We start from the raw sequence: 17,286 nt of genomic DNA, 5'->3' as shown, positions 1-17,286 counted from the left end.
GCTCCTGCTAGTCCTGCTGGGAAATGCTTCTCCTCATTAAGCCTCTGCCTATAAAAATTCAACATATGCCCCCAAAGCACAGCTCAAAGGATGCCTTCTTATTCATTTACCTTAAAATATTTGCTGAATGCCTACTTATTTTAAAGCAGACCTTCTTCTGGGGATACCAAGAGGAATAAGGAGCGCAGAGTCTAGTGCGAGCAGCCAGGCAAATAAATACTGAAATTCAGTGAAACGGGGGTTATAATAAAGGCATTTACAAAGTACAGTGGGGTCTTAAAGCACTCACCCTGCAGGGAAGGCAACTGGCCACAATTAAACAAATGACAAGTAATTTCAATTTGCGAAACATGTTATGAAGAACATAAAATCAGTAAACATGAAAGAAAATGGCTGGAAGGTCAAGTGGTCAGGGAAGGCCTCTCTGAAATGACACTGAGCCAAGCGTGGAATGATGAGAAGAGCTGGCCGGGGGGGATCCGAGGGAGCAGCAAATACAAAGACCTGAAAAGTGGGCATGATGTTGAGGGCTATGAGCATGATGGTTTTGCGGAACAGAAAGAATGTCATGTGTCTGGAATGCAGTGAGAGGTGGGGAGCAGTGGGAGGTGAACCGAGTTGAGATTATGGCATAAAAATTTTATACTCTGCTTTTTTTCACCCAATGTTATAACGCAAGAATATTCTCGGTTGTGAAAAATGATTTGTATACATTTTTAATGCTATTAAGTAGCATTAAAAAAACATGTCTCCTACTTAAAAAGTAGCATTACTTAAAAATCATTATGTTAAAAAAAAGAAATTGCTTTCTGCTTAAAAAGTATCATATGAGGTACACTCCCAATACAGAGACAATCCCTGCTCAGGCTTCAGCAGAAGTCGCGCAGAAGGGCAAAAAGCCATGGGAGCCAGGCTAGACCCCGCCTACAGGTGTCCTCATTGCCACTCCTGGGCACCTATGGTCAAGGTTCAGAATGGCAAAAGCCCCACTAACCAAACCCCAGAGACTGCTGATGTCCTATTCCCAACAGGGTGTCTGAGCTCCAGAAACCTCTCTCTCCAGCCTTCTTGCCCAGTCCTTTGAATTGTCCACTCTATTGTGACTCGGAGCTGGAGAAGAAACAAGGTAGATTCTCTGGTAAAGCCCACTTCCTTGTCTCCCATCTGCAAGGAACGGACAATGCTGACAAGGCCCTCTTCCAGAAGGCTGCTCTCTTTTCTCCCCTCCTCCCCTAGCTTCTGACTTCTGGCTTCTCTGGAAAGCCACAGAACTCCACCAATGTTCTCTCTGCCAACATCTTAGTCTCCAGGGCTTGAGCTGCAGGGTCTGCGGAATTCCTGTCCGTACTCGTGTATCCACTTGTTGGCCACTGGGAGAGAATGGGGAGAAAGAAGAGAGCAGGCTCAAGAGTAGACAGTGGCGGTCATTCACAGGGTTGTGCAACGGCCCCCTTAAATTCTGCACCAGGCAGGCAGCTCACTTGCCTCACCCGTTTAGTCCCAGCCCTACTATGGACTAAATGATGTTATTTCTAGCAGAGATAAATAGCAAAGAGGATACTGTCCCCTGAAAAAAGTCCCTGACAGATCTTGCCTACTACAGATTAATTTTTGAACCAGTGGATTCTAAGAATCACTTACTTTTCATTCACGTAGCTCCCAAAAGCCCGCCTCCCCCACAGTGCCATTCCAGAGTCATGAGAGGAAAGGGGTGGCTTCTCTGGGCAATGTCCATGTCAGTATGAGAGTCCCTCTTCTACTTTTTCTGTCTTCGGAGCTAAGTGCTTTTGGTCACATATATGACATAAACATGACCCCTACTTATTTATCTCTTCCCTCGTTTGACTATCTCCTCATGGGGAGGCACTCGATGGTTCTCGTCTAGGAATATAGGACTGGGGCTCTGTACCATATTCCTTTTCAGCTGTGCTCAGGAATCAGGGACTGTCTGGCCAGGTCAATGAACTTCTACTGAAATCTGCTCTGGGACGGGATTCCTTCCCTCTGTGGGCTCCCAATCTGTGGGGGACAACTGCCCAGGATCTGATCATCTCAATATAACGTGGCACTGTAATGAAGCTTTTGGAATGAAAAGGCTGCGCTATTTTCCATCTGCCCCTTTCCCTTTACTCCCAGAAAGGCAGGCCTTACCCCATTTATCTCCCACCAGGACTGGACAGGCAGCATGAAGTGTGTCACTATCCCCTTCACCGCTCCTATGCAGGTTCCACCAAAATAGTGCTGCATTCTGGAAACGAAAGGGCCCCGCCCAAGGTCAGAGGGTGGTCAACCCAAGATCTCAGTCTTTGGAAGCACGTGACTGAAAACAAGTGCATGCACGTCCTCACAAGAAAACTGTCCGTGCAGACTGGGGCAAGGCATGCGTAAAACGGCACAACATGGGGTTGGTTGCTCTGCACTCCTTCATTCATGCACACGTCATTTATTTGGGGCCTTCTCTGCTCTAGGCCCTGAGGATGCGAGACAAATCATGTCTAATTCCGCTCTCAGGAGCTCACAGTCTTGTGGGAGAGACAGACATAAAAACAGACCAGGACAAGACAATGTGACAAGTCCCAGGGGTCACTGGATCACTGAGGAGAGGTACTCGAAAACGGCAAGGTGAAACAAACATTCCTCATACAACTAAGCACTTAATCCAGATGCTTACCCTTCATTAGGCACTCACTAATAACATCCCCCAGGAAGCCAGTATTATCACATTCCCCACTTTACCAGCAAGGAAGTTAAGAGTTAGGGCTTTAAAAAATGCAACTCAGAAGGAGCAAAGTCGGGACTCAAGCCTGGGTGTTTTGAATCCAAGTCCTAGATGTTCTTTCTTATCTCCATACCCAGCTTTTTTTCCTATGTACTTCCTATAGACTTACTTTGACCCTGGCCAATGCCCTGAGTGTTCATAGATACCTACATTTACTTACTGATTGCTTAGGAGGCGCCTGGCGCTGTGCTAAATGCTTTACGGGCATGATCCCATTTATTTGCCTCATTTCATTCCTGAATTCAGTAACGGCTGCCATCCTTGACTGAGTGATTATTGATTGATTGATCAATCGATCTGAAATTCTGGGGAAATATTCGTTCATTAAACAAACCTCTTACCACATAGCCCTCCTCTGGGCCTTACTTGATTTCATACCTCTATTTCCAGACGTTGCTACTGTCTGTTACCTTTTCTATGAGCTCCTGGAGGACAAGGACTATGAGTTTTCCTCAGAGTTTATTAAATAAATGACTGAGGGGACCAATTGCTGTAGAGTGGGGGTCCCCAACCTCCGGGCCACAGACTGGTACCAGTCCTTGGCCTTTTAGAAACTGGGCCGCATAGCAGGAGATGAGCAAGTGGGCAAATGAGCAAAGCTTTATCTATATTTGCAGCCGCTCCCCAGCGCTAGCACCGCCACCTCAGTTGCACCTCACTCAGATCATCAGGCATTAGATTCTCCTAGGAGCACCGGTCCCTTGCACCAAAAAAAGGTTGGGGACTGCTGCTGTAGAGGATCAGAAGGTTAATAAAACAGTTCGTACCTTCGAGAAGTTCTACTGTAATAGGACCGACAGATATGTAATCATCTACTTGTTATATGCATGTAACAAAATAAAAAATAGAGGCACAATAATGTGTGGTCACCAAGGAGATTGAGGGATTATCTTTGATTCTGGGAAACAGGGAAAGGCCTCTTCTGATCCTCTCCTCCCAGGAATAAGCTTGCAAGCAAAGATAGCATTAAAGCTAGTTCTGCAGTCTTACAACCATCTATTAGGACCAGACCCCCACTCACCTTGACCACAGGCACACTGAAGTTGGCATAGATGAAGGCTGTGGCTCCTCCAGCTTCTACCGAGCTCAGCTACAACACCAGAAGAAAAGCCAGAGTTGAAATAGCCCCTGACTGCCGGATTCTGCCCTACCTGACATCTAATGGCATTTCCACATAGATTCCCTCCTGTGTTCCTTTATTTCAACTCGAGGAGAGTTACGTATTGAGAGTTATGTATTGAAAGACAATCACCCGATTTAGGAATTAAGGGAGCCTACTCAATGGCATCAGTGTTGTCCTGCGAGCCTACAAGAAGACTACATTTAGGAATTCCCCCTTTATTTATTGTTCCAGCTACCGTCTTTAATGAGAGCTACAATAAGTGATTCAAACTTTGAGACCCTCAGGAAGAAATGTAGTTCATATCACAACCCAAGACACACACACACACACACACACACACACACACATACATACACACACAAAACTCCTAAAGTTTTGTAAAACATTCTTACTACATGAGATACTCTGTTATTTTTATTATATTTTACGCTATCCTAGTTCAGAATTCTTAAAAGTTGACCAGAGCCATTAAATTTATTTCACGTGACCTGTGGCTCACAGAGAACTGATTAGAATACAGCGATTAGTTTGAAAGTTACGCCATCATAGGAACTACTGATTGCATCGTCGGCATGTTTCTCAGATCACTAAGTCCCTCTCTTGGTAGCCTCAGCTAAGGAATTTCACCACCAGTATATTCTAAAATTTTGGATGTATTCTCTTAGTATGAGGATTTTTCTCATTGTCAATTGCTCATCATTTTACCAACCATCCAGAAAAAAAGTGAAGTTATAGTTTACATACTAATAGTTGATTTTATTGAGGACTGGCTATATGCTAGGATTGTTATTGTTATTATTCACATTTTACAGACGAGGAAACTGAGACTCAAAGAGATTAAGTACTTTACAAAAGGTCACATAACTTTTTGATGACTAAGCCAGGATTTGAGTTAAGTGAATGCTATCTGACTACAAAGTCCCTGTTCATAACCTTTATGTTATTATGTTAATAAACTCAGGTTGCGTCCTAATGTTTACTATTAAAAGAGCACTACATTGAACATCTTAATAAATAAAAATACTTCTGTATTTTAGGCTGTTTTTATAGGAAAGAGTCCAAGCATTAATATTATTGGATCAAAGAAGTATGCATGTATTTACTACTTTTGATACATACTGCTCAATTTTTTTCTCACCAGCACCATGACACAATAGTGCCAGTTTGCGCCTCACCCTGGCTAGCTGTCTCCCAGAACATTCATGGATCCCACCATATTCACCTGCATTACAAAGCAAGGGTTATAGCAGTTAAGATGCTGGAACTTGTTAGAGGAAACTGGACTGACTTGGTGATGCAGAACCCAAAAATGGCAGTGGTGATTTTTAGCCTTTCTTGGCTCCCCCTGTAGCCCTCTGGAAAGGGTGATGAGAGCAACAGTTTGCTCCTGTGTTTCAAGTAACTAACAAACTGGGTGGTTCTCTCCTAACCCCTGTTGTCAGCCACTGTGAGTATAAGCAAGATACAGCAGGGGTAACCTGGACTTGCCTGCGTTCCTCTACCTGCGGCTTCACAGTGTAGTGGGAAGGAATGACTTATCTAGCAAATTAAAAAGAGAATCTAATCTGTGTACTATGAAGCTCATGGGCAGCATGGACTGTGTGACTAGTAGGGGGTGGGAGGGACATCTTCCCTTTGTAAACTTCCCACTGTTTTGTACCGGGAATGATCTGATGTCCAATCTGAGCAGAAAATCATGAACATGATTTCAACTTAATCCTCTGTACTTTTTAAAGATTATTTTCTTCCTATAATAATACTCTTATGTTATCCACAAACATTAATGCTTGTCTTTAGAAATATTTATAAAAGTCTTCATCCCAACCTGAAGATGACAGAATTGGGCATATCCTATCCTTTCAAGATCTGCCCCTTTATGTAGACTTTTACCTGATTTGTAGGGTATAACAAAAGGAACATATTATATGAAAACTTTACAGAGTGACACCCCCCTACGTTACCTCATCGGATTTTCATGCCAACCTCATGAGGAGGCACTGGGCAAGAAAACAATTTCAAAGAATAGACATGATTTGTGCTGAGGCCACATCTTAAGTGGAAGAACCAGAATGAGGCCAACTGACTCCTAACCCAAAGTGCATTCCATTACAGTGTCTCAAATACTTAAAACCCACATGCGCACACACACGCTTGCATTTGCCATTTAAAATTGCTAGGCTACCTTTACCATAGTAACTGGGCCTCTGTAACCAGGGAAACAGCTGTACAAGATATTGGGGGGATAAAAAACAGAGAGATATTGGCTCCAAGATGTCCTATTTTTTGGTCGATATCAATATTCTTCACTGTCTGTGACCTTCCATGACAGTTTGAGTCATCAACCAGAGATGCAACAAGCTGTTGATCCAAGACATGTCCTCTTTCCTGAGAGCTCATTTCCACTACCCCTCTGTGACTGATCAGAATGCTCAGAATGACCACTAAAGGCCAAACACCATTGGAAGTGGCAGCCTTCTCTCTACAAGAAGTATAAAGCTGAGCCACAAGAAGAAACACGTTGGAACTGCCAGCATTAAAGACTATAGAGTGACACCCTCTGGTCGCCCTTTCTTAGCTGTACTGTAGAGACCAGATGTTGCACTAAGAAAAGATAGAATGCTGGGTAGGGGTGTCTGCTATTCTAATGAGCCTGAAACCAGGACTTCATCTTTGGATTTTACACAGAACCCTTATATTTAGCATGTTTATCTCATCAGTTAACAGTAATACATCTCTTATAATTTAAGTGATAGATGATTGAAATTCTGATTTGTCCATAGAAAAGGAGATAAACCCATGGGACTAGAAGGGAAAGGGATAGGTGAGATCATAAAGAATGGGAGTCAATCCTATAGGATCAGGTCAGAAGTTAGGGGATGAGGCTAATTTATTTTTTTAAGAAGATGTAACATAGATTTTTTGGGGAGGTAAGGAAGAGAATTTTCATTACATATGAAAGAGCGACACTTACTGAATTTCTCCGTAGGCATCTCTGTCCTTCCCGTAATCTCAGCTGCCTCATTTTTCTTCTCTCTTTCCCCTCACAGCTCAACAACCTTAACTACAGGTCCATGCTTTTCAACCCCAGCCAATCTATGAGACCCCCCAAAAAAGAGGCTCTCACATCCTCTTCCTGTGTGGTTCAGGTCCCACAAACTCTTGGGCTTCAATGTAACCCAACTTCTCACCCTCATCACTGCCTACGATGAGGTCATATTTAGGTCTACACGTATTTTGGTCTTACTTGCATTTCTTTGTATTTCCTACAGTGCCTAAAAAAATGCTGTCTGAAATTCACAAAAGTCCTACAGATTTTTTAGCTGTGAGTACCAGACAAAATCAATATCTGAAATAAACCATAAAATAAAAGACAGACATAAATCATCATTAAGTAAGAAGCGCTGATTCAGAGCAAGACTCACATAGATCATAAATGTTGCAACCCGGTTCCCAGACTTCATTCTGTACAGTGGGCTGCTTGGTGACTAAGACAAAAATAAAATATATTATTTTATGCAGTTGGCACTAGAGTGACAACTGGGAGTCTATCACAATACAAGGAGGAGAAAAATGAGGGTCACAGATAGGATATAGCCTTGAGCTGTATACACCTAGTCCAGTTTGATCCCATCTGTGCAGGTGGGTACCCAATATACTTTTTTTCTTTTACTAATTTATTAGACATTCATATAAGTGAACTGCATACTAATGAATTGCTTGCCAATAGTGAAAGTACTATATAAAGGGTTATATAGTATTTTCAGGTTCTTGGTGAAATAAAGAAAGTCATATATAAAATATTACAGATAGTTATCATATAGGAATACCAAGTAATAAGACTGGAGTTCCCAATTATTTGTTGAAGAGACACTCCCCTTTTTTGGGTCACAGACAGTTTAATTAAAATATAATTTAAATATGATAAAATTCACCCATTATAAATACATCGTTCAATGAGTTTTAGTAAATTTTAATGGTTCTGTAACCATTCCACCAATCCAATTTTAAAACATTTCCATCCACTGGAAAAGTTCCTTCATGTCAGTTAGCAGTCCACCCCCATTCCCTCCCCCAGTCCCGGACAACCACAGATTTACTTCCTGTCTCTATAGTTTTACCTTTTCTAGAAATCTCATACAAATAGGATTGTAAAAATGTGGATAAGGAGAGCAACTGGAGGAAGGAAAATCTTCACTGGGAAGCCTCTGAGTGAGGCTCAACAGAAGACTCCATGGCGAGCCACATTCTTCTCCCCACCAGTAAATTACAGGGAGGGGGATGGTAGCAGACAAGAAAATGAGTCAGCAGTGATCAGCTTGAAACCAAAGCTTTCTGATCTTTCTGGAACAAGCACCTTTTCTAAGATTTCACTTAGTATTCCTGAGGATCCCTACAAGAGTTCTGCCTCAGAGAAATAAATAATACTCAGGTTCTCTACCCCAAGATACTGGTCACTGACCCCATAGTTACCGTAGCATGGTCAAAGTGAGGCTCGTAGTGCCCTCCAATGCCGTAGTTCACCACCTGGAGATACTCTGCATAAGGAGGCTGGACATCAAGGCCTGTGAGGGCAGCGATGCGATGGTCGAGGGTCACCAGCATGGGGTCAGCAGTGTCCTTCAGCCAGGCACTAGAACACATCATAGCCTGGAGCATTATTGATCTGATGACAGAAATGACTAAATGTCTGTGAATGAATGATTGAATGAATGATGTCAATTGCTAGAGGAAGGAAAAGAAAAGAAGGAAAGGAGAAAAGGCGGAAGGGAGGGAGAGAAGACAGTAAGACAGGCATCGATGCCTAATTATCTACTCCTATGCTAATTATGCTCAGTCCATTTTGTGCTCTATCTCAGCATTCACACATTCATTCATTCAATAACCATTCTCTGAGGCCTGCTGAATGCCAGGCCCTGTGCTAGATGTTGTGAAGAGTGAAGGTTCAAAGCAACAGGCACTGGGATACAAAGAGGAAAAAGACAAGCTCTGCCCCACGCTATCATCATCCTGGGACCAGCCTGACAGAGGAGCAGCCTCTGTCTGGGATGGAGGGATGGGGATAAAGCTGGGCTCTCACAGCTAAATCTGCCCCTCCAGAGAAGCCATCCCGTCCAGAGATTCTAGTTATCCTTCTTGCCTGAATGTTGGTAAGTCATGCTTTGAATATGAGTCAGGAGGTGGGAATGGAATCTTGTAAAGTCAAATGACAAATGGGTACCAGACTATATTCTCTGGAAAAGCAATCCTGTTTAGGAGAACAACTACACACTTATTTTTTTGGTTTAGGACATAGGACCTTTTTCAAGTCTTTTTCTAATGGCCTCCTAGTTAAGTCGTTGGGTGAAAGGAGTGGAAATATCTCCCTCTCAGCAAGAAAGTACAGATATAAACATGAACTACAGGTTCTCCAGTAGCATCTCTGACGGCACCTGGATGGCTGTTGCTGACCTTCAGTCAGCTGTGCCACTGGCTGGAGGGCAGGCTGCAGGTATGGCCGGAGCTCCCACCGAGGAAGGATCCCCTTACCTTTTGCTGATGCGGTACTCCACCGGTAACTGCTTTTCGCCTGACGCCACCACGGATCTCTGAAGCTGGTGGGAAAGTCCAAGTGGTTATGATGTGAAAGGAAGGGCTCTGTCATTTCCATAGACATGCCCCTCTTTAAGTATAAACCTAACAATCACCAGTGCGTGCCTAATTAAAGGATATTTTGCACATGGTACTAATTTAGTGATAGCTATGGATCTTGAAAATAAAAAATAAGAAGTGACAAAATATCTTAGAGCTGAAAATAAACGTTAGCATCGAGTCCGATAGACAGTAATCACTCAGTAAAAGTCTGCTGAACTGAAACAAAGTGATATTTGAATCCTTCTGCATCTGCAAGACTGCGAGTTCTGTTTCTCATCCATCTTCGTATCCCAGTGTCTGGCACAGAATCTGCCCGATAGTAAGCACCTAGTTTGTTGAATTAAATGAACATCTCCAACAATAGGAAACTCTCTGCCCTCAGAGGCAGCCTACTCCTCCTGAACATGTCTAACAAAAGCCCTTCTTTACTGAGAATCAAAATCTTCCCTGCTGCAGCTGCCTTCCTGTCGCGGAGGGAGAGGACCAAACAGGTATGAAGCCACTACTTTAACCAAATGTTTTAATTCTGTTCTGAATGTCTGGACATAAAATTTGCATTATTTTTAAATAAAGTGCCTTCTAATTATAAAAACACCGTACCAAGGATAGAAAGAGAAATATTATTTATTTTCACAATGATATGTCTACTTCTGCGTCTGTCATCAGAATGTCACTCCATGAGGGCAAGGACTTGGTTTCTTGTCAGTGCTATATTCCCAGGGCCGAGAGAAGGCCTGGCAGGGAGTGGATGCTCAATACTGGGGAAACGAGCAAATGAATGGATGACCCAGAGTCTTGTGCCTGCAGACCCAGCCCTGCCACTTCACACATGGTCAGAACAGAGGACCGGGAAGGAACTGCACAAGCCAAAAACCCTTTCTCTGCCCGGAGGCTTCTATAATGTTATTGTTCCTGCTTCTAAACCAGGTAGATGCCCTTGGAAAAGCCTCTTCCTTTCCTTAGACCTGTTTCTCCAACTACAAAATGAAGTACGTGAAAAACACATTCTTGGGAGTTCCTATCACTCTACAATATCAAGATGCAGAAAATCAGTGACTGAGATTTCCTCTATCTAGTCCTTCACCAGCATCCTCTTCTGAGTCGTTCATAGAGGAGAGAGGAGAGATTCATAGAGGAGAGATGCCCCGCTCCTGTTCTTTCAGGCAACTATCAGTGGTTTAAAAAAAAATCCTAGGGAATCTCTGCTCTTTTCCCTATTAAGAAGATACCCTGTACTTAATTCCTTTAACAATTATTTTTTGTACACCTACAAGTCATTCATTTTGGGGGGCATATTTATTGGTTGTTCTCTGTACAAAGCACTGTGCTAGGTATTGGAAATACAACATATGAAACCAGATATAAGTCATGCAGTGGGGATGTACAAGAATGCTGTGGAAATACTGAGAAGGAGCATCTAGTCCATTCTTATGAGGGACAGGAAGGCTTCCTAGAATGCCTGAAAGATAAATGGAATCACACAGGCAAAAAGAGGCCAAAGGAAGAGCATTTCAGGCAGAGAGAAGAGTGTGTGTGGAGGCTAGTTCATGGAGATGCCAGTTGTTCAGAGCAGCTGGGGTACTGAGTGCAAGGGGGACATGCTACAGAAGGGGTTGGCAGCAGCCAGGCCAAAGAGCTTTGTCATCCTTTAAGAGCAAAAGTGACTCAATGGGTCAGTTTAAGCAAGGGCTTGACATGGTCAGATTTGACCTTTTAAAGATTACTCTGGCTGCAATGGGCATAACACAGGGCAAGGCATATCAAGAACGACAACATATAATCCTGGCTAGTTTACAGTCTAGTTGGGGATTCAGGATGCTCATCCATGAAATTGTTAGTGATACTAGACACTAACAGAGTAAATGAAAGTACCAAACAACCAGTAACAAAAGCTTTGAGTTCAGAGGAAGAAAAGGTTGTTTTGTATGTGGCCCCCCAAAAAGTGCTCTGAAAAAATGTTCCCACTGAAAGAACCAATGAAAGTGGGCCAGAGTGGTCAGGGCTAGCGGGCCAAAGGAGGGTTGGGGTTTTAACTGAGTCTTTAAGAATGTATAGGACGTAGATGGGGAAGAAGTGACAAGAGAGCATTCTTTGGGAAAAGGACAGTGAATAGGAAGCAGATAAATTCAATATAAGCCAATGAGGCATCTGTGCTCAGCTCCTATGGGGCAGCTACCACCACATAAGCCAGGGCTTATTTCTGGCAGAACCAAAGACCAGACAGGGATCAGCAAGACACTTCTGGGGGAAGGGAGTATGGTGAGGCCTGTGCACGCCAAATAAATGACCTGGCCATGAGGGATTAAATGAATGTCTCCAGGTGGGCTGCATGTCATATTACCATGGCAACAAAGTTATTCTAGGGAAAAAGTAGCTGCTGGCCCAGTGTTCCCACTGACTCACTGAGAAGCCGAAACTATTGAACATACATTGTTCCAATGCGCCAGTGTAGCTTAATTGTCTCAAAAACCTTCTCAATAAAGATTCTAGACTTCAGTGCACAGGTTTTTAGATGAAATGATTATAGCCACTCTTCTTCCACTGGTCCATGTCTGCTTCCTTGAAATCTGCAGACGTGATTTTACCACTCTCCTATTTAAAACTGTCTGACAACTCGCCCTCTGCCTACGGGATAAAACCCAAACTCCCCAGCTTGGTATTCACAGCGCTTCCTAATGACCTCTCACCACTCCAGCCACCAAGCTTCCCGCATTCTCTGAGCACACTGCATCGCAGGCTCTTGCACAGACTGTTTGGTCTTCTTTGAATAGCTTTTGCCACCTTGTCATTTTGATGAATTTCACGTCCACAGAGAAGCCTTCTCTGTTTCTTCTTCTTTCTCCATCTGCTCCTCACCAAACTGCCTTTCCCTCAGGAGGAAGACTCACCTTGATCTGCTGCCGCAATGCCACTCCCTGCACACACCTCCATGACAGTATGTACACAGAGTACTGTAAATATCGGTTTTTCCCCATTATGCAGTAAGCTTCTAAAGGCAAGGACCGATACTAAATCTCTTTGTAGAAGCCCAGCACCCGGCACAGTGTCTGGCATACAGCAGGCTCTGTTCTCTTGATGAATGACTAAACGGATGCCCGATGAACAGCACACCACCAAGGGCACAATGACATAAGTCATTATGAGACAGTCTTAATGTGCCATTCGTAAAGAGGCAACAAACCTGTTATAGTGGTGAGGTGGGCTGTATTATTTTTCTAAATATCTGCTACACTTCCTGGGGGACAATAAAACGTCCCCTACAATCGATATCAAGCATGGCACAGTGGCTTGCGGTGCCTTCCCTGTGGGGGAATTAGATATTCTTTCCCTCTTGACTACAGTAGTAGCCACACACTTTGCTTTAATCAATGAAATGTGGACAGAAGTAATATCTGGCACTTCCAAGTGGAAGCTTTAAGAGCCAGCTGGTAGTTTGCCATCTCTGTCTCTTTCCTCTTCCATGAGACTGGTGATGTCCCAAACAGAGGCTGCTCTGTCAGCCTGGGTCCCAAAGAGAAGACAATGTGGGGCAGAGCTGCAGCCAGCCCAAGACAGACATATAATGTGAGTAAGAAGCAAACCTGTCTTATTGTCCTGGAGATTTGGAGTATGCTCATTACCAAACATAATCTAGCCCAAGATAACTGATACAAACAGGTAGACTAGCAGAACAGCAATCAATGTACCTCTCAGTTCTTGTTCTGGCTCTAGCTACATGTGTACCTTCATCGAGTCTCTCCCCCTCTCTGGGATTCAGTCCCCCCTTTAACAATTGAACTATTTACAATTTACAATTCTGTAAATCTAGACCAGGATATTACTTTTGCCCTTGTCATTTCACCCTTTTTTTTTTTCTTTCTACCAGTTAATTACATGGAATGAGGGACATTTTAGGGGAATACCTTCTTATTTTAGGTTAAATTTACATACAATGATATACACAGAACTCAAGTGTACCATTTGCTGAGTTTTGACAAATGCATACATTAGCCATGTACTCCACATCCCTAACAAGATCCTGAGAGCACATTTCACCATACTGGAAAATCCCTTTATACTCTTTCCAACCAATTCGCCCTCTCCAGAGACAACCACTACTGTGAGAGTTTTTCACTACTGATTAGTTTTATGGAATGGTTGGCATTTTGAGCTTCTGGACTGATAAAGTGCCTAGTTGTTCAATCTGCCCATTCTCACACTTCTGAACTCCAGGCACAAAGGGTAGTTCTGGGAGGGCTTTGGGGACACTCACCCACGGTTCTGCAAGCCCTCTAATTTTCTGAGCTTCCAAGTCACTGACGAAGTCATGGTAGAGAACAACATAGGGCTCCAGGTGGATGACCTCCTTCCGCACGGGCTGGAGCAGCAGGTAGGGATTGGAACTGGTCTCATAGGAGCAGTGGAGGCTAGGGGTCTGGTAGTGAGTGGGCTGGAAGAAAAGACTAGAATCGGCTTAAGAAGAAAAGGGCCTAGAAGCTGACACTAATTTAGAGAAACTACAGCATAAAAAAATTGGAATGTGGAAAATTCAGAATGCGATCACTGATGCTGTCCAAGTGAGCTTTATTATTTTTTTTAATGTATCAGCCTTTTTCATCACATCATCCCAATTCTTCCTTCTCTATCTAGCCAAGCCTGTTCCCCTTTTCTCTTTCCCTGAGAAATCCTACCTGGGAACCCAGGGTCTGACACAACCCCTCGTAGGTATCTCTGGTCTGCAGGTGGGGTACATTGGGCCTCTGGATGACAGCCTCCACTACTGCCTGGTTAGGGCTCTCTGCTAAGAGCTTTTCATATTTCAACACATTCCTGGCCATTCTCTTATTATCTGGGCCTGGGAGAAATCGGAATAAGGAATAATACAGATTAACAAACAGTGGTCCCAAGGAGTGCTGCCGGGGTTTCCTACAGTTTCACTGTCACACACAACTGACAACTGGACATCTCAAATAACTTCTGTGTCCATGCACAGGAGGACATAAGGCCCTCACTCCCAGAAGAGTAGCTGGTATAAAAGAAGAAGAAGGAGGAGGAGGAGGAGGAGGAGGAGGAGGAGGAGGAGGAGGAGGAGGAGGAGAAGATTGAATCAGGCCTGATAGATCTGAAGGTGCAAAGGACTTTGGAAAGGAAAAGAGGTACTTAACTCTCTTAGACCAAGAGATCATCAGGATGGCGGATCTAGGATAGTGTGAAGGTCAATTTTATATATAGGGAAGAAGATTTATTCTTTCATTCATTTCCTCATCTATTCAGGAAATCTTCACTGAATATCTGCTATGTACCAGATACTATGCTAGAGGCCAACCTCTCAGAGTTTAGAGTCTAATAAAGAAAAGAGAGATTAAAGAATTACTTGCAATCAGACATGACAACTAAGTGCTATGAAAGTGAAGTTGAGAGACCCAAAGCCAATAGCAGAGGCACAATCTACTCTTTCTGGAGAACTGGAAGCTAATTCATTCCTGACTCTATCAGATCCTTCAAAAAGCCTACGTGGCCTAGACACAGAGCAGAGCAGTATGCGACAAAGGGGTTCTAGCTTTGGTTCCAGCCTGGGTTCCTATAGGAGTCTTGTGTCTTGTTTGCACCCACTTTGGCTACAAGATGCCCTGTGGGTTGGCAGTTACCCCTGCCTACTAGCCTCCATGCATGATTCTGAGCACATCTCAGAATAAGGTACTGAATTGTTCTAATGCTCCCAAAGCATTTTTCTCTGAGGAGCTCGATGTGCTTCTAAACATCACTTCCACCCTGGCAAAGGAGGAAAGGAGGATACAGGAAGTACCATCCTTTTTCAAGAAGAGGAGAAATAAAATTTTAGAGAATGGAAATGATGAATCCAAAACACCAATAAAAATATTAAAAAGCCAGAAATAGAACTGGGAATCTCAATATTCTGTGTCCTGCTTATTCACCTATAATAATGCATAATTTGGGTTCTCTGAGAGAGGCAGAGATTATACTAGGTCAAGCACAAAGAAACAAAGGGACATTGGGTTATCATTTTGCCTATACCATTAATTGCCTATGTATTTCCATACCGCTACTTCCTTATCCTATTTTTTTGTCAAATTATCAGACAGGAATAATGTTACTAAAAAGATTCATTAAAAAGTAATTAATAAATACGATTGTAAATCGTACATGAAATATTTTATAAATATGAAAACATAATAGTGATTAGGTATCTTACTTTAGTATCTAAACGTCTTATTAAAGGAAAACCTGGGACGCCATCTACCATCAAAATTTTAAGCAAAATAATCCAAGCAGAAAGCTAAGCTAGCAAGTCTTCCTTCAGTTCAACCCTGGTGAGGCTGACACTGAATTGCGCATTAACTGGGCACGATGCTTGCATAGCATAGTGAGCACTGGTTTAAAGAGAGGAATTGGGATCTCCTCGTAAGCAGCCAAGGTGAAGAGTCCTGCTGAATCACTATCCTTCTTACACACACAGCTCTCACTGATGACACTCATTCTCACATCTACTTCCAAACTTGGGTTTTAAATGTCCCTGAAGAAATTGGCTTCCAGACTTGTTCCCCAATGAAGCAACAGTAATATATAACTGGTTTGGGGTGGAGGAGGAAAAAGACAGGTTGATATCTTCCTAGCATTTTCCAATTGACTTAAAAATTTCCTCCTGATGCACTGATCAGTATGTAAGATTAAATCCAAAAATTAAAAATGTGCCTTGGATTATGAAATTAGAAAAATAAAAATAGCTGTATTTCACTTGCAGAGATTCAAGTCCAAGAGCAGAAGGGATTTCCCAGTAAATCAGACTTGTGACTTATCTTTTATCATTACATACTATAGAGAAGAAACTCTCTGGAGAGGCTGAGGGCACACGAAACATTTCCCGCCTATAAGAAAAAAGAAAGAAAGGAAAGGAAAGAGTCAACTTACACTGAGGATATCTCCTCTGACCGCATGAGTCAACAGATTTTTAAAACATAAAATATTTTTACCACAAGTAGATAATAAGATTCATTGAAATAAGCAGCAGACTAGAAATGGGGAGGCTCTCTGTCCCAATGCAGGATTTGTGGCCCTGATGGTCTCTCGTCAGTTTTCTCATTTACAAATGACATGTTACTACCCTTACCAGGGAAGGTGGAAAAATAAATGAAAATAAACTTCCTTAAAATGTCCTCAAATCCTAAAGCATGCAAAACCATATAATTGCAGGGTGTTGTTATTTTGGTATTTTTTATTATTAAACTTAATATGGAATATCAAAACCCTAGTAAAAAGATTCCGCCCCACCCTCCCCATCGGGCTTAGAGTCTACGAAGGTAGTGGGAGGGAGGAAAAGGAAGAATTCCTCCTGAAAGATCCCCACTGCATAGTGAAGACTCTCTCTGGAGCCATTCAACCTTGCCTACATGTGGTCAAAAGTAAACAGGGCTTTCCCAACAGACCTGGGGGAGCATAGCACGCTGGTGTGGCCTGCCATTCTGCTCTGGGGGCTGCGGAGTGATGATGAACCAACAGAACTGCATTTCCTTCTGATTATTTTAAATAATTCATTTTTAATGGCAAAAGCGATAATAAGCACATTATAAAACATATGAGAAATAGAAAAACAATGCTCCACTGAAACTAAGCACTCTGCTTAATATGTAGTCCTTACGTAGTTATAATCATATTTCTTATACATTTTCACATCCTGATTGTTTCACTCTACATTGCTACCCAAAATATGCCTGTTTGGCATAAGGTTATTTTAAGCTAATGATTTTGACCAGAA

The 17,286-nt window shown here is 42.8% G+C and overlaps 1 protein-coding gene across 4 annotated transcripts in view; it reads right to left on the bottom strand.

Moving 5' to 3' along the window:
- Positions 1-225: 225 nt before the first annotated feature.
- P4HA3 (prolyl 4-hydroxylase subunit alpha 3) overlaps positions 226-17,286 on the bottom strand; it is a 31,585-nt gene continuing 14,524 nt past the window's right edge. Inside the window, exons 5-13 of one of the 4 annotated variants that reach the window (XM_016161439.2) lie at positions 16,348-16,399; positions 14,204-14,367; positions 13,786-13,962; positions 9,429-9,493; positions 8,373-8,532; positions 7,325-7,387; positions 3,801-3,869; positions 2,152-2,248; positions 226-1,370 (exon numbers count right to left, since the gene is read on the bottom strand). In XM_016161439.2, the coding sequence (XP_016016925.2) occupies positions 1,300-1,370; positions 2,152-2,248; positions 3,801-3,869; positions 7,325-7,387; positions 8,373-8,532; positions 9,429-9,493; positions 13,786-13,962; positions 14,204-14,367; positions 16,348-16,399 (918 nt within the window). In that variant the 3' untranslated portion in view covers positions 226-1,299. The remainder of the gene's footprint in view (positions 1,371-2,151; positions 2,249-3,800; positions 3,870-7,324; positions 7,388-8,372; positions 8,533-9,428; positions 9,494-13,785; positions 13,963-14,203; positions 14,368-16,347; positions 16,400-17,286) is intronic. The other 3 variants (XM_036221351.1, XM_036221349.1, XM_036221350.1) reach the window with 3 other exon arrangements.

This window comes from Rousettus aegyptiacus, unplaced genomic scaffold (genome assembly GCF_014176215.1).
Source record: "Rousettus aegyptiacus isolate mRouAeg1 unplaced genomic scaffold, mRouAeg1.p scaffold_m13_p_5, whole genome shotgun sequence".
NCBI lineage: Eukaryota > Metazoa > Chordata > Mammalia > Chiroptera > Pteropodidae > Rousettus > Rousettus aegyptiacus.
Note: the sequence above shows the minus strand (reverse complement) of the source record. Positions and strands in the feature narration are given on the sequence as shown.